At 33.2% G+C, this 24,046-nt stretch overlaps 1 protein-coding gene across 1 annotated transcript in view; it reads right to left on the minus strand.

The window, feature by feature from the left end:
• The window catches only part of LOC108776611 (calmodulin), a 92,547-nt gene that overhangs the window by 54,387 nt on the left and 14,114 nt on the right, over positions 1–24,046 (minus strand). The window contains exon 2 of the mRNA XM_018543280.1: positions 362–758. Coding sequence (XP_018398782.1) covers positions 362–758 — 397 coding nt within the window. The remainder of the gene's footprint in view (positions 1–361; positions 759–24,046) is intronic.

Genomic DNA, 24,046 nt, shown 5'->3' on the forward strand with positions numbered 1-24,046 from the left:
AAAAATATTATACTATTAGACATTGCTCTATTAAAGTCGTTTCGACCAAATAATATTATTTGAGTTGAATAAATAAAAATTATTATTATTAACATATTGTATTGTTATATAAGAATATAGTAACAGTAATAATCATAAAAATGAAGCTCCTAACCATAATTATTTTACCAGGCAACCATAATCATAAATATAAAACACTTTTCTCAATGTGAATTTTTGTATTTTATCTTTCCTTATTCTCTCTCTCTCTCTCTCTCTCTCTCTCTCTCTCTCTCTCTCTCTCTTTTTTTTTCTTTGTAACGCAACCTGTAACGCAATCGGACTAAAAAAAAAACACTTTTCTTGAAAAATCTCGACTTACCTTTCATCTGCGATTTCGATATGGCGGGCGTCTTACTGGACGAAGAGTAGCTTGCCGACGTTCGTTTCGGCGAAGCTGGCAAGGACAGGAGAACGTTCGTGGAGAGCGGAGTTCTGACAGGCTCATCGAGGATGGACGACGAGGACGCGGCCGTGTCCGTCGGCCGCGTCAGGGATAATTCTTGCGGTTCCTGCTGCAGTTGCCATAGTCGCCGGTGTTGCAGATTCGTTGGGACATCGGCGGCGGAGCACGATCCCGCGGAAACGTAGATCGGTTGCATCGGTAGCGCAGACGTTGTCACGGCCATCGTCATCGACGTCCGCGAGGTGCAATCCAAAGGGCTGGTGCCCTCACACCCCTCCGAACCGTTTCCCACCGCGCCGCTGCTCTGTCTCGTCTGCAAGTAATCGCGGCCTGAAATGCATCTCTCGCTCGTCCCGAGAAGTTTGATCCGATCGATACGAATTATTTAGATGTTTATTTATTGTGCAGCTTTTTTTCCGAACAAAAGCAATGAAATGCGTTTAAGATCGATTCGTCACATGCGAAGTGTTGTATCCTAAAAACGTTTTTAGTATGAAGAAAATATACGTTCTCCTCAACATAACCGAGTTATATACTGTATATATTATGGTCAAAATGTTAACTTTGTAAACTAGTAAGGTATACATCTACTGTAGTTTGCTGTAGCCAATGTATATATTTACTATACACTGACTAGTAAATGTATACATTTACTAAAGTTAACACTTACTGTGACATGTATATACATTAAAAAAAAGAAATGTTTGGCATTTGTAATTATATTATAATTTAACTTTTAGTATTTATAACTTTAATTACATATCTGCATGTAACCATAATAACTATGTGATTATTATTGTCATAATTTTGATAATATAATAAACTATACATATAATTGTTATTAATAACATTTAAAAAAATACCAATAATTATGGTAACAAAATTATATGTATAATTACAAATATTAAAAATATATATTTTTCTCTTAGAGTATATGAGCCTCTCAGGAGAAGATTGATGTCTATAAAAGTCTATGAAAGTCTATAAAAGAAGAACTAGAAAGAATTAATAGTTATGTACTGATCACGTTCTCTAGTACTAAAATTAAAAAGCTCACAAGAGAGTGGAGTTGATCAGTTTGGCTTCTAAGAGATCCACATATCAAGAAAAGTTAGAGGGACACGAGAGATTTTACTTTTGCAAAAGTACTCTTAACTTTTTACCTAGCTCGCGTGATTTTTCCAGCTAGCTTTTCTAAGTCTCTGTTTTTTCAGCAAACATCCCTCTGCTCACGATACATTATCTTATACCAACATTTGACAAGCTTGATATAAAACTTTACGTAGCTGCGAGGCTTTAAAAAGGACATTACGAGAACGTTTTCAGAGAGACGTTTAGAGGGCTTATTTTTTACATGCATGGTTCTCTTGCGCTTTTCTTCTTTATAAGATCTTTTTTAGAGTCGACTGTTATAATCGTTAACTTATAAATGTGTCGTTGAGCGACAGGCGAATTGCTCAAAGTAAAAGTACCTCAATATTTGATCTACTCGTGTCAGACGCCGTTAGGCACGAAATGTGAAACTTCTAAAAGCAGTGACACACACCCGACAATATCCAGCTGAGCTCATTCCGTCGTTTCAGTGTCAAGCCTTATCAATTATTAAAATCTACTCGCACATAAAGTGTCAGCGTGCGGGAGAGACGCGATTATAATTTTAAGAACGTGCTAATATTATTTGCTGAAATATTTTTATATTTATATTTTGATAAAACGAGAAAACGCAAAGAGAAAGAAGGAAAGAAAATAGAGATTTGTTAATTCTATCCCATTCGAGTGGTCCTTTTTAATGTAATTACTGTGCGTATACGCACACATGAACTGGTTTCTGACATTTCATCAACGTTATATCTCAATTTTTATTATTCTCTTCGATAATTCATAATAAAATAAAGGTTGATAATACTCTCCATATATCCTTTAAATAAAAATTAAAAAAAAATGTTTTAAATGTGAAATAATTTGTGAAATGTAATAGTATATACATGGAAAAATGTTACTAAAATATTAAAAAATTTAGTTAGATACAGATTTGGAAATTTTGTTTGGAGCATAAAAACAATTATGTAAGTTGCTAAAACTAGTTGGCAGTGTGTTAAAACATTTTACGGCATTTTCATCTACATAATTATTTTGATGGTCCAACAAAACCATTTTCAAATCTGTGTATAGCTAAATTTTTAAATATTTAAGCAAAAAACTTTTTTCTCTGTATAAATAGTTTCATACATTTAATGAATTTGTAAGATTTTTTCAAGAGAAACATTTTTGATATTTATTACCATTATTACATATTAGAATAATTATGATTATTACGTTATAATGTATAATACATATAATATGTACAATATACATATATCTATAATATGTTAATAATTATACCTATATAAGTCTAATTATTTTTTTAAGAAAAAATGTATTGAGGTAACTAAAAATGACTATAATTATAATTTTTATTAACACAAGAATAGGTTACAATAATTTAACTTATAATTCATATTTTTTGGGACAACCATAATATGATCAACTATACATAAATTAAAAAATAATTAAATGATAGCAATTGCAACTATTTTATGATAAAAATAATATATATACATTTGTTGATAGAGAGAATTATATACATTATACATATATGTATATTTATTATCTGTACTATTAAAATTACAGCAATACTTATGCAATTGTAACATATATAATCATCAGATTATGGCTACAGACTATATAGTCAATTATAGTCATAAATACCTAAAACTTTTCTCTCAGTGGCAGGATACTCTACGCGAGTATAATGAAGGGTTAATGAGACAAGCTTGTCGAGCGGCCCGTCTCCTCGACACTTCGGATCTCTACGCTGAGATCCGCGATCTATCAGTTCGAGCTGCGTTCATCCCGCGAATAAGAGTGCAAGTCGATTCGGATGGAGAGGCCGTGCTTCATTATCGCAAAAGTTCGCGAGACGTTGACGAGTGATTAACCGCGCCCCCGAAAGAATGTAGTAGCGCATCCATCATTTAAATGAGAGAGCATCGTAAGCGCGGTGTCACTTGGCGGCTCGATATGACGGGTGAAAACGCACAGACGTCATTTCCCGTTTTATTTACCTCTATACCGAGGAAAGAGCGGAGGGATGAGATCTGGCAATAACCCGTCCGCGAAACTACGGCGGCCCATTGAATCGCTGCACACCAATCGTCGGAATTGCGATACTAGTTTGCGACCCGAGTAAGAAGTACCTCAATCCCAAGCGAAAGCGACGGAATAGCTGTTGAAAGCACGCAGCGTGAGCTTTAGTCGGCAATGAACATCGTTATCGGGACGTCGAAACGATAAACTCCGCGCGGGGTGTTAAATTATACAACTTGGACTCATCTCAATAGCGAGGGAAAATCACCTCCTCGATTACGTCGTTCGTTGACGGACACATCCGTTCGCGTAACCAGAATCGTCGATAAGATTTATGTAGTGAGAGAGAATGAAAGATAATTAAGACCCGTTCTCGAAGTTTATAATTGAGAACGAGCACGCGCGACAAATTGGGAGGCAAATAGCGAACTTAACGCGCACCTCGTCTTATTTCTCGCCTTATCTCCTCTCCGACGCCTCTGGCAGATCTCGGCAAAGCTACACCCCGGCCGAGTGAAACACGTCGTTCGCAATACGAGAATTCGCGTAGACGCGCGGTATCACCGGAGAACACATTTGCATTCCCAAGAAGTCGTTTCTAAGGTCAAAATGCATTTAGGTTCTTTTGGTTGAGGAACGTCGAGATTGGTGCGACGTACCGAGACAGACGTCTGACTGTCTTCCCTTAACTGGAGTCGCGAAGGGATGGAGAAGAGAAACTTCCAACGGCAGCGACGACTGTTCGACGAAGCGAATCAGATTCGAGGGCGCCGCGAACGTTGCGCGCTACCTACTTAATCAAATTCCGAGAGAGTTCCTCAGATAGCGAGAGAAAGATAGAGAAAGAGAGGAAGGAATGCCACCGACCGCGGGGGTGGATTACGGCGGTTGTGCGCCACAGGCGAAAGTTTCGGCGCTGAAACCGCGCGAGAGAGAAAGTTTTCCCGGACGTCCGGTAATAAAAGCTCGGATGAAGAAGAAACTTCCCCGGAAGTTCCCGGCTCCTTTCCACGTTTTTCTCCGAGCACGACACGGCATGAGCGGTGACAAAATTGAATCCTCGTTAAAGCGTCGTCACGTTTCGTCGATCGACATCGACACTTTCGTGTCGTCCAGCAGCCCTTCCCTCCTCCTTTCTCTTCTTCTTGCCAATTTAAATTACATTTCATTACAAACCTTTGTAACTGCGATAGTAGGGTATCGGGCATTTATTTGCCCCATGGAGAAACGGGAAACTTTGTGTTAGTTGCGAAACCCCGGAAATGACTCAAAAGAAAACAGGGGTGGCACCTATGTAGGTGATAATTATAGAAATTTTATATTATGTAGAATCAATATATATAGTTGAATAAATTATTTTACGGTTATATAATAAGTACAAAAAATTACCTATTTAATGTAGTTAGTTGAAAATAAACTTATTTTATGCAACACACAACTGTAAAATAATTTATTTTTAGCTAACTATATAATTAAACGAATTATTTATAATAAAATAATAAAATAGTTGCTGCAACTGAAAAATGTTTACTATAACTGCTTTATAGTTACAATAACTATTATAGTTACAGCAACATATTTTATAAAGCTGTAAAATAGTTGCAATAACTAAAATAATTTATTCAATTATACGAAAATCAACAAGTAAACTAAATATATCAACTATTTTGATATTTTTAAAAATAAAATTATTATATATATTATAAGATTAATTATTATATTTATTTCGTACATTAAAATATTAAATAAAAATTCGTATGTGTACAAAGCAAACTTATTCTGTTTTCGTTATACGTAATTTAATGATGCATATTTAACTGTAAAAATATTATTAAAAAGATTTATGATGAGCAAATTATTACAAACATGCGCTAATATTTTTTTTATTCTGCATCTTCTCGCAAAAATATGTTACTGTACAAAAGATATTAATATCTTTCATTTCTAGCTCGTTTCTTGACCATTTAATCTTCTCACTTTGTCTTCATTAATTCTACATAATATTATAGAAGATGTTGAGAATAATTTAAAATGTAATTTTTATTATATGCAAAAATATAGATGATCATAATTTATTTTGAATATATTTACATGATTATGTAGCAAACAAAATCTTTCACCTAAGAGGCTCATCTCACGCTATTATAATCAAGAATCGACTCTTCAACAATTAAATATTTTTATTTGCATCAAATTCTCGGAAAATGTTGAAAGTCATCTGTTTTAATTCAAATGTAACCCTTCTCTTGTAATCATTTTTCATGCACTCTTAAACTCTTTCATTAATTTGTAAATTCTTTATGTTTCTCGAATAGAACTTAAGTCTAATTCAAGTAATAGTGGATTTAATTTTTTTTAAAGATATTCTTATTGATAAACTTTATTTGATTCTGTAGTCTCTGTATTCTTTCGCGATCACACAAATAGATTGACGTAATCGACTGTCGACCCCCCAACCTCCGATCTTTGATTGGTTTTCTTTATTCTCCTACAATAACATGTAGATAGTTGTCATACAGTTTATGCATATAGTTGTTATACTATTATATCTATTCCTCAAAATATAGGAAAAATTCAGCAGCGTATTTTTGCGAGAAGATACAAAAAACAACATTTTTCAGCGCATGTTTGCAATAATTCGCTTGCCATGGACCTTTCAACAATATTTTTGTAGTTAAATACGCTTCATTAAACTGTGCATAATAAAGGTAGAGTTAATTCGCTTCTACTATCGTGTTCGACATTAATTAGCTTGACAATGTTGTTTATCTCCGCGTGCATGCAAGGAATTATAATGCAGATTTTTAATGGCTGTTTTAATAGCCGTGTATTGGCGCTTAGCCAAGCTTACGCGACCGCTGCCCGTGTCAAAATGTTACGCTTTTATGAGGGCATCGTGTCACACGGTCTTTTAACGGATTAAGGACTACATTGTTTCCGTCTATAGACGGAATATATATATTGTGCTTTTGAAAAAGAGCGACGGTTATGGAAAAGTTATACGAATCTTTCGAGTAAACGACGTTTCGTCTCGCATTTATTATCTGATATAACAATCTCCTAGCATTTATTTTAGTGCAAATATCGGATCGAGAATATTCCATTTTCAAATTTCGGTTTACCTATGGATGTGTGCGCATAAAAGTAATGTATAAAATTGCATAAATGCATAATATAAATATACGTGTAAAAATCTCCACTCGCAAATTCCTGAATATCAAGGAAAGTCACGCGAGCCAAGATGGTCAATCCGACGTTAACGTTTAATACCGTCGCTCCTGGCGAAACAGGCACGCATCATAAACCTGTGACTGGTAAACATACACACTCACTCGAGTACGTCATCGGCAAAACGACGCCGATTATCGATGAACGAATGTATCACAGTCGATCGCACTTTACGCTTCCTCCCGCGAAATAATGATTTTCACTTCGTTACCGATTGCAATCGCTGACAGCCGTGAGTCAGTTACTTTAATAAAAGTAATTACAAAGAGAAATGTATGGTCCTATATAACAACTGTGAACTTTTACTGCTTTTAAACGGTGAATTAAACGGGATATAAAATTTGCATTTTTTGCGTTCACACACACACAGAATTTCCCACACAATTCTGTGATAGAATTTTGAACATTTCCCTCTCTTTCTCTCTCTCTCTCTCTCTCTCTCTCTCTCTCTCTCTCTCGCTCCTGTTTCAAATCTCTTTTTAAATCTAAGATTTTTGCAATTGTGCTTGTTACACCCATAGATGCAATAAAAATGCACTTCTTATGAAGTTGTCACTCTTGGTTTAGAAAAAGTAAAATATTATAACTTAAAACATGAATCTCTTTCTTTCATTCTAAAGTATCAACTTGAAGAGAAATGCTGATATCAAGACATGTTAAATTCTTTCTAACAGAGCACAGAAGCTACACGGCTTAAAGTGTCTAAAATTTTAGTTGGATACAAATTTAAAAATAATTTTGCTGAATCAAAATAATTATGTAGAAATTTTAAGCATAATGAACAATGGTGCAAAAAATTTTGACAGTCTAGCAACTAGTTTGGACGGTTTATGTAGAATTGTGGACCACACAATTTATCTGTGCCTATATAACTAAATTTTTAGATACTTCAGCAAAATTATTATTTTTTTTGTACGTAATTAAAAAATGTATAGTCTATATTTATTACATCTATGATTATACAATAAATATCAAATATATCAAGTACCTCAGTAAATTTATCAAGGCAAATTTACGCTGAAAAGCAGTATATACAATATAAAATATAATACATGTAAAATGTAAATATAATATAAAATATATTATGAGGGTAATCGAGAATAAAAAGCCAATCAACGAGTATCGCGTCAATTTTTCGTCACTGTAAGAATCGAATAAACGCGTGCGCGTTAACGTTTTTTATTTCCTTTGGTAACGATTAAACAGAAAGATTAATTAACTTGTAAAATTAATTGAAAAAATTTTTTACTTTTTTAATAGTCCTTGCAAAACAAAAAGTCTCAACAAGTTTGCGGGAGTTCCTCATCGCGATTAAAATTTTGTTCAAGTAAGTGACGGTGAAAAAGGCGACGATAGGAAGATTACTCGCCGATATAAATTACATTAGATATTTTCTGGAGGCGTTATACATTATGCATTAAGTCCGAAAGCGACGATATGATTCCTGCAAAATTCTCTTATTTAAAGAGCTTAAAGATTTTTTGAACACAAAGATGCGCGCAGTAACGTTAGATAGATGGCACGTATTTTTACCGAGGGAGAATAATCTAGTCGAATTTTTCTGATTTTGTGAATATACTATATCGGTTAGCCGACGAGCCGATAGCTCGTACGAATTTTTGTTCCGTGACTTTTCGAGCATTTTTCCGAGAATTCTCCGAGTGCCCAGTGTGCTTCGATCGTAGCTGCGCACACACATACATCCACATACAGAAACACATCTTTCTCTCTCTTATTAGATTACCTTCATAAACCGGGATACCTTCCGGGTGGTATATCAAATATGTGGGTGCCTTCGTCCGCAAAAATATTTGGCACACCTGCGCTTGTAATCACGATGTGAGCCGCGTTTTCCGATACGCCGTGTATGCATTGAATTAAAATAATTCAATAAATGGACGAGTTCGCATTCACACACGCGATTCAATAAATCTTAATTACGCGTTGTTATTAAATTCTCTATTTTTATTTATTAACAGTAATAACATTGCATTAAAATTGCATCACGCCGCCAATGCGGAAGCAACTTTTCTACATTTACTGCAATACTGATACACTCGTCTGTGTACACAGCTTTTACGCCGATTTACACGCCTGCTTTTTATTTTGTTCTGAGGCTGGTGATTTGCTTCGAAGATTTAAAGCTTTGATATTAAAATCTTTAAAGATCGAAACATCGATATTTTAATCTTCAAGAATTAAAGTTACATAATTATTAATATAATATATATATATGTATATAGCTAATAGCAATGTGAATATATTTTCATTATATATTTACGAATATATTCTTTTTTTATTATATTTTAATGTATTTTAACTGTGACATTCTTTTTAATCTTCACATAACAATTTCAGCCATATTTTGTTAATATGGCCGTTTTTGTTAATTATTAAAGATGACCCCAAAATGAATCAAAACATCTAATTAATTTGTTAATATAGAGTTTGGAGTTCCACACTTAGTGTTGGTTCCAATATTTTCATATTTGTATTTTTGTGATTTATTTTTTTCTATTTATATAATACATAGTAAAATAAATTTTTGGAAGCTGTTAGACTTATCAAAAATAACGACCCTATTTGTTACGAGCAAAAGAATCATCGAATTATCGTAATTATCAAACCGCTCGAAATGACGTTGTTTTGGTAAAAAAAAATGGAAATAGCTTTTAATATTGAATCTCAATATACAAACGGTAAATGATTTTCGCGAGATTCATTCAGTTGATTCATTTGATCAATTTGATAAAACGGTCGATCTGATTGTTTCCCATGATTTGAAGTTTATTCAGATGCATTCAACTCCGAAACACAGCATTCTGGGATCGAAAATTAATCCGCGATCGATTCGAGGAACGAAGGGCGCTTAAGCCGCGATCTTCTTATTTTCCTCGCCCTTAATTCTCTTCCGAATATTTCGCTGCTCAAGGAAAACTTCGTTAACGTTGACGACAACACTAATTGCTTCGCTTGATTCTCGTCAAGCGGTGGGACAGATGAGGCAGCCGTGCAAGTGGATACCACATCTTGTAGTTGTGCAACGGCTGAAGCCACGACCATTATCGTCGACTAACTCACGTTCTTTAGCGCCCGTCGTGTGCCGCTCACGTTTCGTCGGCTAAAAGTAGCGAAACGAAGAGGAAAAGAATGACGAAGGATGGTCCAACTCGAGAGTCCAGGATGCTGACGTTGGCACCATGTTACATAAATATACGTGATCGGGTTGGTTTTCTGTCGGGACCGAATTTGAAAACGGTCCAACTCGAGAGTCCAGGATGCTGACGTTGTTGGCACCATGTTACATAAATATACGTGATCGGGTTGGTTTTCTGTCGGGACCGAATTTGAAATGTGACGTTCGAAATAGACGGGTAAACACACGCGGTGCAAGTTCATGGATTAACGGATCGATGAGACTAGTAAAATATGGCTCGGTATGGTGGACTCAAGTATGATAAAAAGAGGCGAATAGCGCTTGGCGGACCGTTAAGTTCTACTGATTCATAATGAATTCGATTTTTTTAGATTTTTGATGAGCGCTGACATTCTTTTATAAAACGAACTGGCGCTCTGGCGATAGAGCCGAAGATTAAAATTGGAGATATGATGATTGGAAATCGGAAAAATTGATGATTGTCATTTGGTTTGAAGTTTAAGCGCAAAATGTTTAAATCTAGATCGCATCTGAATATATGATAATTAAGCAAAAACACATTTTTATATCAGCGATTGGTATAGCTCAAAGATATATACATTCTAAAAAATATAGTATAAATTTAACACATCGTGGGTGTAAAATACAATTTAAAATAAAATTCTAAAAGACTTAAAATTGTCAAAAAGTAAAGCATAAAAAAGAAGGCTAATGAGAGTTACAGCGCGGTAATTGGAAAGTTGATTAATTTGTTTTAAAATGTTTTATATTCAAATTATTTCGTTGAACATTTCGACTCCGCTTTGAGTCATTTTTATCATCAAATTAAAACGTCAAACGCTTTCAAAAGACCTAGAATGAGCAATCTGTTAGTTATATAATGTATAGGTCTATTTTTTTCCCACCACAAGTTCTGATTCAATTGGTGTAAATCGATGTATTATAATATGTAAGTAAAGTGAGACAGTTTGTTTCACTCAAACTTATTACACTGGTTCAGAACTAATTCAAAATTCTTCGAAAAAGAACAGACTTACATTTCTCACCGTGTTGATCTTGATATAAACACCAAAATAGTATGTAGATTTCACACTATGGGTTTTAAACCATAGGGTTGAATTCACATCTATGAAGTTGTATCCTTATATCGTGTTAGTGTTTATGTTAAGCAACATAGTAAAAATCATACATATCGTATGGCGTTAAATTTATATTTTTTGTTTCGCGCAATTTAGAATTATACTTTATTTTGACCAAACACCTGTTTTTTTTAATAAATTTGACTCTTCGATACACATATATCTGTATTAATATTGTTAACGCGATCCGATGCGCTCGTCTATAAATCAACGATGGATCTAGCATCATTTATTCTTTAAATAAATCATGAACGCACACATTAGCACCGCTATGACGAGCGATTTTGCAGAGCACATCCTCTCATCCTCTCGCCACCCAAAAGCCTAAATATGCTCTGCAATTTGTTGCAGATCGAGGGTGAGAGGAAATCATTTTCGCGATGGTAACGTTATGTAGCATTTGCATAATGTATAACAAATAAGAAACGTTTTTGAATACAGATTTCCATATATTACACTAGACTGCTAATAAAGTTGTTGTAATTAGTATGGAATAAAAGTTACGTAGGTATAAGGTGTAAAATTTGCAACAAGTATTACAAAGTATCATGTCGTAGGCTTTTTCGATATTTTTGTTTATATATAAAATCGATAATATATTATTTTTTATTTCTTTGTTTATTTCTCTAATGTCTATTTCTACCAATGTAGATTAATTTTTCGGTTTAACCTATTTTTTAATTGAGAGATTATTTAATTGTCCGCATAAAATACGAAAAATTCAGGTTTAAATCTCGTCTAAGGTAATATTTTTTGTAATAAATTATTTACAGTTTTTTAAGACGATTATTTGCATCACACAAATAATATTAAATTATTTGTCAATTAATGTAATATTATTATACGAACTTCAATTTAGCACTGTGTTTCAAGACCGATGAATAATTGATGGATAATTTGCTTGAAGTGAAAATTGTAAAATTCACAATTTTTAGTATTATTAGGCACGAAAGACTCGCCTTGATCAAACATAGCATTTTTCGCTCATGTGTGTTGAATTTATTTTTTTTAACTAACAATAAAAATTAGAAAAAATAAAGAATAAATTGAACTGAGATTAAAATTAATCTATATATATTTTGATAGAAACGGGTATAATTTGCACATACATACTTATTCTTACTACATACTGCGTTATTTTTCGCAATATTCTCGAAACACCAAGTATGATATTTTATCTCAGTAAATATGGCTACCAGCATCACATTTTATCGTAAATTCACTAGGTGTTAACGGTCTAGTGTAATATATAGAAGCCAGTGTTCTCGAATTAGCGTTGTACACTTGTCACCTCTCTCACGACACTGAAGTTGACATTATAACTCGTTAAATCCACTGCGAATGAGAAGCTTTAAATTCGCCATTCTAATCTTTTTACACACTGCGAAAAAGTCTGATTACATCAATTTAAAAGTTCAAAAATAGATAAATCAGAATTTTTTGGTTGAATCTTAATTCTAGTTAAAATAATTAGGATTCTCTGATTAATATGATAAAAATCTTCCGGTTTATTTATTTTTAACCAGAAATTTTTCTCGGTGCACATTTTAATTATTTGTTATACTATGGCCCGTTGTAACTGAAGACACGTTCGCAAAAGAAAAATCAGATGCAACTTCTGCTGACTATTTTATACACGCTGCTCCATGGCGTGTGTTTTATGAGTGATTTCAGTTCATTCTCTTGAGAAAAGCATGTGTTGGAGTTGCAGTGGTTTTTAGTTATCTTACATAATACTTTTTTTCAACAGAACGAGATAGAATAACTCGTGAAACAGCAAAATAGAACTTACGAAATAATCAGTAACATCGTATAGGAAATGAAACGTTGGAAACATTTACATGTAATAGAATCAGTTTTAATGAATCAAGAGTTATTGCGAGACAGAAACAACTGCGACTCGTGGAAGGACATAAAACTTCTTTACACAAATTCGTTTTATCGTTTTTCAGTACATTCATCATTGAAGAGTATATCTTGCTTATTTACTTATATCTTGTACAATATATATTAATGTAATATGCATTAATTAGAAATTCCACATTTCTCCATTTAATGCATGTACGAAACCGTTCGTAAGATATTAAGCTAACGATTAATTTTAAAGCTTCCCACTGCCATCTCACTTTCTATCTCCTATAATATCGTTATTTATATCTATCAATTAATGCAAAAATAATTAATTAAATATAAACGTCGTAAGCGTGGTATATCTAATATTTCGCTTGTGAATAATTTCTGCAAAGCTTTTTTGCAGATCACTGCACCTAAAGGATTAAAAAGACGAGAATTTCCGCGTAGGGTTGCATTTCACGATGTTCTACTGTCATCTGGATTTTTGGCTCGCGTTAAAATCAGAGCGAATTTCCATACCGGAGATTCCGCACGTGGCGTCCGCGGCAATTAGCGTGCCAGCCGCCAAGAAGGAAAACGTGAGGCCGGTTGAAGAACATCCGTAGAAGAACTGCTAAGTGGAGGAAGCAGTGGAGATGAGGGAAGGGAATGGAGGAGAGGGAAAGGGAAAGAAAGTGCAGAAAAATTGCGGCTAAAAAGAAGATTTACGAGCGACGGGTGGAGGTACGATAAGGCGCGAACACTCGATCACGCTGTCCCGCATTTGGATGAATGAGACGGCGTGAGGCGCAGGCAGAAGACACCGGTGCGGCTCATTTCCGCGCCCGCCGCGCCGCGCGGAAATTTGCATGCCGATCACTGATCACGGGCTGTAAACTGCAAAGATAGCGACTCGGAACAAGAGGATTGGGACCAACGTAACACGTTACATACAGGCAGGAAGCGGCAAGGTGCAGCGTCGTACCGCGATAAGATCAGTCGGCTCCCATTGATAATGATACTCGGTGACGGGGACGAGGAGCAGAGCAAGACAGATATTGATACTCGGTAATAGACAAGAGAGATGAAACGCGCAGAATCGGATAACAACCGGTACGCATTATAGTAAGTCGAATTGTTTCCAGTATAAGACTCGTTATATATATTCTATGATATATATATTTTAGTACAAATATTTCATACTTGTGTTAAAAACGATTTTTGCTAATATTTTTGTGTTCACTTTTTAACGAGTGTTAATTTAAAATTGTCTTAAAGTTCGAAAAATGTCTTAAATAATCGAATGTTACATTGTAATATTACACATTATATTCAAACATTATTGTGTTATTTCAATATTTTGTGTTAAATTAATATTATATTTTCTTCCTTAGTAGACACGATTGGGTTATTCTACGCATTCCGTTTTTTTTAATAGTAGGAACATTTGGCTAAATAATGATCTTAATCTTTTCCGTTTTTTTTACACAACTTTATAAATTTCTAAAGATGAGTATATGTAGAAATCATACTTAATATGTAGTTTTTGTATATTTGTAATAATGATAAAAATTAATCCGGGAATGAAAGATCAATCATGTGTAATAAAAGACCGGAAAATTATCGTATGTAATAAGAATTATTTTTAATCTGTTATATGGATCATTTTTGGTATAAGCAAAATTTTATTTCCAAATCTCTGAAATAACGAAGGATAGAGTACAGTTTTTAACCAAACATTTTTTTTATAATTGGCATTATGGTAGCTATTACCAAACTTTTCTTTCAGTATATCACGTGAAATTATATGTGCATATATCAATTAATTGTTGCAACGCGTTCTATTATTAGAAAAAGTAACTAAATCTTTTTTACTATCAAAATAACTAAATTTTTGTAATCATTATTTATAATCTTTATTGTTAATTGGCTACACTGCTAAAGATTTAAATATTCATACTCGTATATTCAACTGGAATTGAACTATGACACACAGATTCTTGCTTGTTGCAATAGATTTTTTCAAATTTTTGCAATTTTTACAATTTTATAGTTTGAATGAATTTTTTTTCATTTTATATTATTTTAAAAAAATATATATATTTAATTCAAAATAATTTTTGATTGAGATTCTAAATCACAGTTCAAATTTTTATATTATGATTTTTTAACGTTTTCGAAGCTCTTTCATGGGTATTATTTTCAAAGATAATAAGGTTTGCGTATTATCGTCGTGTTTCTATCCACTGCGAATGCCAACGTTTTACACACGTGATTCTTGCCGTTTACTTTATCAGGACGAGGAGTGCACTAATACTTGTGTTATTTCGTTAAAAAATACGTATCATGCGTTCTTAAATTTGATATAAATTTTCCAACTATATTTTACCAAAGTGTTTTAACAATTTGCAGGCTAGGACGTTGACAAACGAGTCTATTATCATTCTGATAATAAAAAGACTGACGATCTCAATGGATCACAATGCATTGTGGCAAATACATATTTAACATAGTCTTCGGTAAAGTCTGTTACGATGTTGACCCGCCATCGAAGTGTAAGTTAAGAGTCTAATTTATGCGACACAATTGTGTTCTGTCAGAGATAATCAGATTTATCAGTGTCCCTTTTACATTTATCTGTTCACTGAATCTGAAATGCCGCTGTGATTCTCGGATCACCGAACCGGCTCGATTCAATCACTGACACAATAAGAAATTATTCGACGGAGACGAAGATACAGCGGCGACCGGATAGGTCGTCACCCTAATCATTTCGCATCTTTTCCCTCGTCTTCCTTCGAGTGGCAGTGACGTCAATAGAGAACCCGGCACTTCTCAAATTGACTGTAATACATTGGTCGATTAATGTAATACTGTGAATTACGAAAAACTGTAACGAGCACGATACCTAATGCCGTGCTCGTGTAGATCTAAACGGTCGATCTCTCGCCGTGATTCGATTTCCCTCGTGTACTAACAGTGGCGGCAGCTTAAGCATCAGCGGATAAGTAATTGCCTCTCGGGCGCGAGTTTCGGTTTAACAGAAATGCCATGGGATGAAATCCCCTCTCGGCGGATAGCCTTGAAATTTTAGAGCAAAATTCGCCAGCATTTTTCGAGATATCTAGATAAAACCTACTATATTAATCATCAAGTATCCTATTAAGATACACACAATTCTCTCGTTTTACTCCCCCGGGTTATTCGGGAGTTAATTCCCATTAAGTTTCACAAAGCTGGCTAAAATTATCCCGCCAACTCGCGTCATAATTATGAATATATGACACATTGTCTTTCTCTCCTTTCCTGCCCCATATAGCAAGGTTTATTTAATTAGATTGTATTTACTGAGATTATGTTTTAAATTTATATAGAAATTATTAAATACCAAGATCTAGCTTTGATCGTATTTGACAGTTCTTTCTTATTTCAAAGGAGAATATATTTAAAGGAGAATGTATATTTAAAGAAGAGAGTAACTACAGAATAATTTTAAAAAGAACTAAGAAAAGTTAAAAGAAGAATTAACACAAAAGAAACTTTAGAATAATTTAAAAAGGAAATATATTGAAAGAAGAACGTATTTAAAAAAGGAGAATATTAAAAAAAGAATTAAAAAAGAAACTCTTAAGAATAATTAAATATATATATATAATCGAGTTTATTTTCTCGAAAGAAAAAACAATTACGCAATCAGTAAAAACAAATAAAATCAAATTAACATGAAATAAAAGATAATATTATTTTTTAAAAACAAACTATATGGTCTGATCAATTATTGTATTTAAAAAAGAATTCTTTGACATTCTCTTACGTTTTTTTTACATAGAATAGGAAAATAGATATATAGCAATTGAGGAACATATATGATTTATCAGACGTTTTCAATTGTGGATACGCGAGATTACCAGGAATTAACCGATTAATCACCATAACGGAGAGGAAGACAAACGTGTTGAGGATGAACTCGTTAGCGCTGCGGTTAACCGCTTGTTTACAGCCGATTTCGTGTACTACGCCATCGTCAGATATAATTGCGATTTCGATAAGCCTAATGATTGTGCGCCGTAACATTTACAAACCGATCCAAATAGCAACAGTTATTATGAGATGGAATTGATTTACATATACCAGGCATGATATTGCAACACTTTCAAGATTATTATTCGATTCATAAAAATCGATTTTCTACAAAAAAATAATTTTAAAATATATAAAAATTTTTGAATCGATACAGATCTGAAAATATTTTGTTTTTTACTATCAAAATAATTATATAGAATGTTTAAGTTGCAAGAAATTTAGATATTCTGGTAACTAATTTGAATATGACCCGTAGAATAATATTTTTTTTAATGGTTCAACAAAATTATTTTCAGATCTGTATTTAAATTTTTACCCACACAGATAGGATGACCAGAGTAAAAACCTAAGTAAACTAAGATATTTCTGATTGAGAAGTAGTACAAAAGTAGGATACTAAGACTCAAAAAGGGAGATGTTTTAGATTAAATTTATGTAGTACAAAACAAGTTGTACATTTCAACTCAAAAGTAAAAGAAAAAGAATACATTTAAAAATTCTAAGAAAACATGTATTTAGTATTAGCAAAAACGGCTTTAATATAATATAATATATCTAATAATTTTTAATTATTTTTTAATCATAGACAGATATAGTTATGATCCAGTAATTAGCTTACTAATTTACTATGTATTTTATGTGCGATGGATTTAATAATTTCCAATCCCCTCTCTCTCTTTCTCTCTCAAAATAAATACTAAAAAAAGTACTTTCCGGACTCGATGAAAACCTGTCGGATGTCCCCGGACGCTTTAAAAAAAGAGTATATGTTCGGAGGAAAAACCGAACGTGTTGTCTGGCTATTGTAGTCACACACAGAACACATATATGTGCGTAGGTGGACCAGAGAACAGGGATAGTTTGAAATAACTTTTATTTCTTTCTCACATCACATGCAAAATAATCGAAATGAGCAGTCTAGTTATAGGAATTTTTGTGTGTCGGATGCTCAAACTAGTTGTCAATAGACAATTCTCATTAACTAAAAGTAAATGTACAGACTAATTGGTCAATTCTAAATAAAATCGTCAGACTCGTAACTTATTCTCGTAAACTTGTAAGAATTTATGACTATAGTATTCTAATTTTATACGTAAATATAGTAAAAAGTATAATTGTTGTTAGTAAATATCTAAGTGGCTAGTAAAAAGCTGTTTGTAAAGATATTGCATAAAGGTTTGAAAGCACTTAAAAGTTCTTATAAGTCTTACGAGAATATATTATGAACTTTACGATTCTCCCTCGTATTTATATAAATTTATTTTATATAAATAATTTTATTAGTTATAAATTTATCAGTCTAACTAAAAATAATTTTAAGACATCGAAGTGCAAATTGATATTACAAGATGTGAAATAATAGATCGCGGTAAAAAGAAAAACAAACTACTCTTTTGTGAAACGCGAGTGCCTATATTACGAATAGCTACATTGAAGAATAAAAAATCGATCGAAAGAAAACACACGGTGGTCGTTTGCCAATATGCTACACCGATCTTCTTCTATGTAGGCTTGGAAAACGAAATATTGTCATAACATATTCTTCGATAAAATTGTCATAACGTATTTCTCCATAAAAATTTTTCTCTTCATCGACGGGAAATTACAAATTCCTTCCCCCGCGGGGAAATTACAAATTCGCACATTCTCTACTGCAATTACCAATTAATTTAAATAATGGTAATAATAATGGAAATAAAGTCGATACGATATTACTGGTATGGAATAAATAAATTGATAATTTCGTAAAAGAGAGTAATCCACACAAAGGAGCAATAAAGTTGGGCCACTATTGAAATATTAGTCGATCGCTGAGAGACTTGCGGTTTTCTGGTCAAAGTATATCGAAATTTATTACGAGACTGATAAATGGTAAAGACGATATAACTCTTAGCGAGTTCATAAACCGCTGCACAAAGGAGCTCTGCGCCATTCATTCCTTAACAATGTTTAACCGAAGGTGAATAGTGGAGGTATATCTAATATTATGGAGATATTGAACATGCATACGAGTATTCAGTACATTTTCATCTTTAAATAATTCTCTACTGCAAACTTATTATTTCTAATTAGCGGCTAATTTCTAACGTATAATTCATACGCGGAAGAAATAGTTTCACTAAAGTATCTAAAAATTTATAGCCAGACACATGTTTAGAAAATAAATTTGAAAATAGTTTTGTTGGACTATCAAATTAATTGTCTTAAATAATGTGTTAAGATACCAATACGATTTTGTAATTGACAATTTAACTGAACTGTACTTAAGTCGTTCGTTCTCTCAAATATTTACTAGCCTTCCTCAAAAATTACTAGCCTTCACTAAAAAAAGTGTTTAATTTTAAGATATTAAAATGTTTTATTCTTATTTTTGTTTTTTTTTTAAACTTAAAGATATTTTAGTTTTAAACAATAGGTATATATTTTAAATCCACACAAACACATAGTATTTTATTTATTGAAAAGTTTAAAACTAAAATATCTTTAAGTGTTTAAAAACGAGGATAAGAATAAAATAGTTTAATATCTTAAAATTAAACTTTTTCTTTCAGTGTTATAACTAAACTGTTCACTTTGCCGCAAAGTTTAATATCAAGCTTCCGCGATGGAGGCTCCCACTTCTTCGTTCATCTATTCATACATATATAAATCACATAGAGAGTGCACTTTGTTATTCACTGCAAGTACGGAAAATCTATGTAAGTTATATGCAATGTAGTAGATTTTCAGTACTCGCAGTGAATAACGGAACGCAGTCGTAGTCACGTAATACAATCATGTGATATATTCACAGACAATATGCATACATGTATATAGATGGATCAAAACAAGAATAGCTCAAAATCACTTTTATTTCTTTTTATCATATGCAAAATAATCGAAGTGAGCAGTTTAGTCCTCGTTATAAAAGTTTGTGTGTAGATTGCTAGAATGTCAAAACTTTTTGCAGCATTGTTCATCATGCTTGAGTTTCCGACACAATTATTTCGACAGTTCAACAAAATTATTTTCAGATTTGTATCTATCTAAACTCTAGATTTTTAAATACTCTTATTGTTAGCAAAATCATTCTTTCCGTCTAATAATTATATTACGTTTACGACGTGCGCTTTAAATTCTAATTCTAGTGAAATTGCGCGACTTGTACAGCTTGTCCCGTATATTTTTCACTCATTAATCTGTTGTTAGTTTCAAGAAATAAATTGCAGAGTACGCGGGACACATTGTTGCGCGACAAATATATTTGTTCTTCGCTTCGCAAGCACCTTTGCGAGTGCAGGCTTTTTTTCGCGCATCCGACATAGCGAAATTGCGTTACGTAACGCAATTTAGTATTTTCATACGGAAGAGAAGCTGCCGGGAATCCTGACAAAATCGCGTGCTGCAAACGATAGACGATAAAACTTTTGCTTTGGCAGAAAAATGTATCGCAATCAGTGGTGCCACGATCGCTGAACTAGAAAGCGAGCAATTACCAGAAATGTAACATCATTTCGTTCATAATGCATTCGTTGCAATGCGCTTAAAAAGATTTTATTTTTATTTTTTCTTATAGAAAAAAAAATGTGTACGTGCACATATTGTGCATATTAATATAATAATCACCAAGTCACGTGGATTTCAAATTTCAACACGTAAATATTGAATCGCGAAAAATACAATCAGGGAGTTTATTATGGTACTTGGAATAAAGAGAAAATTATGAAAGTGAGCAAATTTACTAGAATATTTATATAACTTCACTAGATCTAGATTAATTTAAAAAAAATGAATCTATTTTTTATCTAAGCGGTTCTTAATGCTTAATTAATACAGAGTGAATTTATGTGCATATCCCCGATTCTACGTACCGAAATCTTTTTCGATTTTGAAACGCAATCATGGCAAAAGTATAAGAGTATAACTCTTATACTTATAACTCACAATTAAATTAACAAGTAATTTTATAATTTTAATGTAAATAAACATCTTATAGAAGGATATTAATAATTTAATGTTCTCTCTCTCAGTTTACTAGGTGGAATCTGGATTTAAAAAATTGACGTTAAGGCATTCCAGTTGCGAATGCGTTAGATGCATGATAGCACAAAAATCACTCACGCGCTTTATATCCAAGACAAAAAGATGAAAAACGAATGGACGATGCAAACTGAAACGTGAAGATGAAAACGAGACAGAACGCGAGAGGTAATGGGTGGACCGTTCGAGAGAAGAAGAGATCAGTGCAATCCCCACCTCTCTGGTTTAAAATGCCACAAGACACCTAGTTGCGATGTATCTCGCAATTCTCCCTTTCTCTCTCTGTGTTTCTTTTACTTTTGTATATTTCATCCCCCACGTCCTCACTTTTCATGATTTCTGGTAAAACGAGAGCTTACTCAGCGAAGACTTATTTAAGGTACCTGCCTGCAGCAGAAAGTACATTGCAGTGACTGCAGCGCAATGCACCCTGCGGGGTATACCTGAGTCACATACCTCGCCTCGTCGAGTTCGCAAACGATTTTAGAAATTTTGATTACAATGTTGCGCAAGAACGAGATATTTTTCGGAAGACGCGAAATTCGTTTATATTAATGCCTTTTACCGCAAATTCCGGATTTCACGTTCTTTGAATGATGTCAGAATAAAATAAATTACATACCATTTATGTAATAAAAAGATCGTACAGTTCCGTCGGGGGATGACCGATTTATTCAGCTCGTTCTCCTTTGTTTGCTCTTTACACAATCTATAGAATATCGAGCAACAGGAGGTATGCGCCCGGAGGAATAGATATATTCTTGCAGAAATATACGTAAAGCCCGATGTGTATGCACAGGAAAACGCTTCTCGTGTTATCGTTGACTTTCGCTCGTGTGGAATCCGAGTTATGAATGATGTTCAACGTTGCAATAACATCAACGAGCAAAGCGAGAAAGACGATGGGACAGAGCTATAATTCCTAACTTTTACCCGCCTTTGTCCGTGATGTAATGAATGCGGTTCCGTATAAAATTACGACGGTGGACATCTCTTGAGCGCGGTTGCCATAAACGATTCCGCACCGAATGCAGGCTGGGCAGCAAAAGTTGATTTAAATACAAGTTCATTCATTTTATTCGTATTCAGAAAGAAAATGTGCATTAAACCCCGGGAAAAAGGGGGGGAAAGAAAGAGAAAGAGAGAGTGACATCGAAAACTTTGTGCCGTCGCGAAATCTGCTTTAGTGATCAGTAGAGAAATAGTTTGCATGAATTTACCAATTATGTTAATTTTTTCTTTCTTTCAGGGCAGAATTAGTTGTCCTTAAGAGTTCAAACATTAGAACGTTTCACTGCTAAAACGTATTGCAGCACGAAATTGACAATGACGTTTTGCGAACGTGAAAAACAAAACTATAAATACATGAAAAGAACGATTTTACGCTAAAGTATCTAAAAAAGTTAGATGCAAATCCAAATTATTTTTTTATAACATTAAAATAATTACATAAGATATTTAAGCTGATTATTAAAATGTATAATTTAACGTCTTGTAAAATTATTTTAATGATTCAACAAAATTGTTTTCAAATTTGTAACTTTTCTGAATGTCGTATTCGGAAAAAATAATTTGACTAAAGTATCTAAAAATTTAAGTAGATATCTCAAAATATATACAATTTTATTGGACCATCAAAATATTATTAATTATGTAGGAATCTCAATGATGAACAATGCAAGAAGTTTTAACATTCTAGTAGCCAGTTTGGCTATCCTAATAATAATTTTGCTAATGATCTAACAAAATTATTTTTAGATCTGTATCTCATTGAATTTTTAGATATTTTAACAAAATTATTCTTTCAGTGCTTCCTGGTTCTAATGGATGAAACATTGATTATAGGTGTACTATAACATGTTAGTGACCACATTTCTGGTATCATTACAGTGAACCTCATTCATGTCAAAGCGCGTTGAGTAAGTTTTTTATCGCGTTAACCATCCTGTCGCGCTCGCTACGTGTCCCCTTCTATCTTTCAAACTAGAACGAACTCGGAGTCATCTGGACATTCGTTTTTGTCAAAACGCCGCTGATTCGTTATGCAAATCGGACTTTTCATTAACGATATTAGAAGACGACTGAGGAGAGAGAGAATCGTCAAATTCACTTAATGAAATAATCGTTGCGTACGTGCAACCGTGAATCATGTTAATATTTCCAATTGCGATATTTCTCAAAATATGATATCTCTCTGTACATAAAATCAAATATTCGTCCACAGTCTCGTAGTTTTAAATTAATTTACCGATAAAATACGAAATACGAAAAAAATGTGTACATATGCTAATAACGAAATATCAATTATACTTTCGCATCACGTAATAAAAATCGGTGATAAATAAATTAAAAAGAGATTAATTTATTGAGATATATATGCATATATTCTCCACACTTTCTTATCGATAAATCTATAATCAGATTTCTGCATTCAGATACTCCTTTGGGGCGACAAACAATTCAACTGTAAAAAGAATTCTCTCTTGATTTCGCGGTTTGAATATTCATGTAATCATGTGATCGAATCACATTATTCGTACAATCAGATGACGTTAATTTACGTGTAATTAAAATACCATTAAAATTTGCTTCTCTGCGGGAAGAAATTTGTCCGAAACCTTCCATAGCTCATATTACAATTGCGTTCAATGTTAATCAATTGGGTCAATTAAACTTTTATAAGAGGAAGCAGACTCGGTTAAACGTAAGTTTGTCAGTGACGAACGTACTTGGTACTTTTGTTAGCGTCACTTAAGCTGGATTATGAAATTATAGGTCGCGTTAGTAGTAGTCATAAAAGTATTTCTCACACGATATTTTAAGGGTGACATCTTATTACACCGAAAGAACGGTTTTGCTGAAGTATCTAAAAATTTAGTTAGATACAGATCTGAACATAATTTTGTTGAATTATTAAAATTATTATATAAGACATTTAAGCGTAAGACATTTAATGATGAGCAATATTGCAAAAATTTCGACATTCTACATTATTTATAATAATTCAATCAAAAT

This window comes from Cyphomyrmex costatus, unplaced genomic scaffold (assembly GCF_001594065.2).
Source record: "Cyphomyrmex costatus isolate MS0001 unplaced genomic scaffold, Ccosl1.0 scaffold364, whole genome shotgun sequence".
Lineage (NCBI taxonomy): Eukaryota > Metazoa > Arthropoda > Insecta > Hymenoptera > Formicidae > Cyphomyrmex > Cyphomyrmex costatus.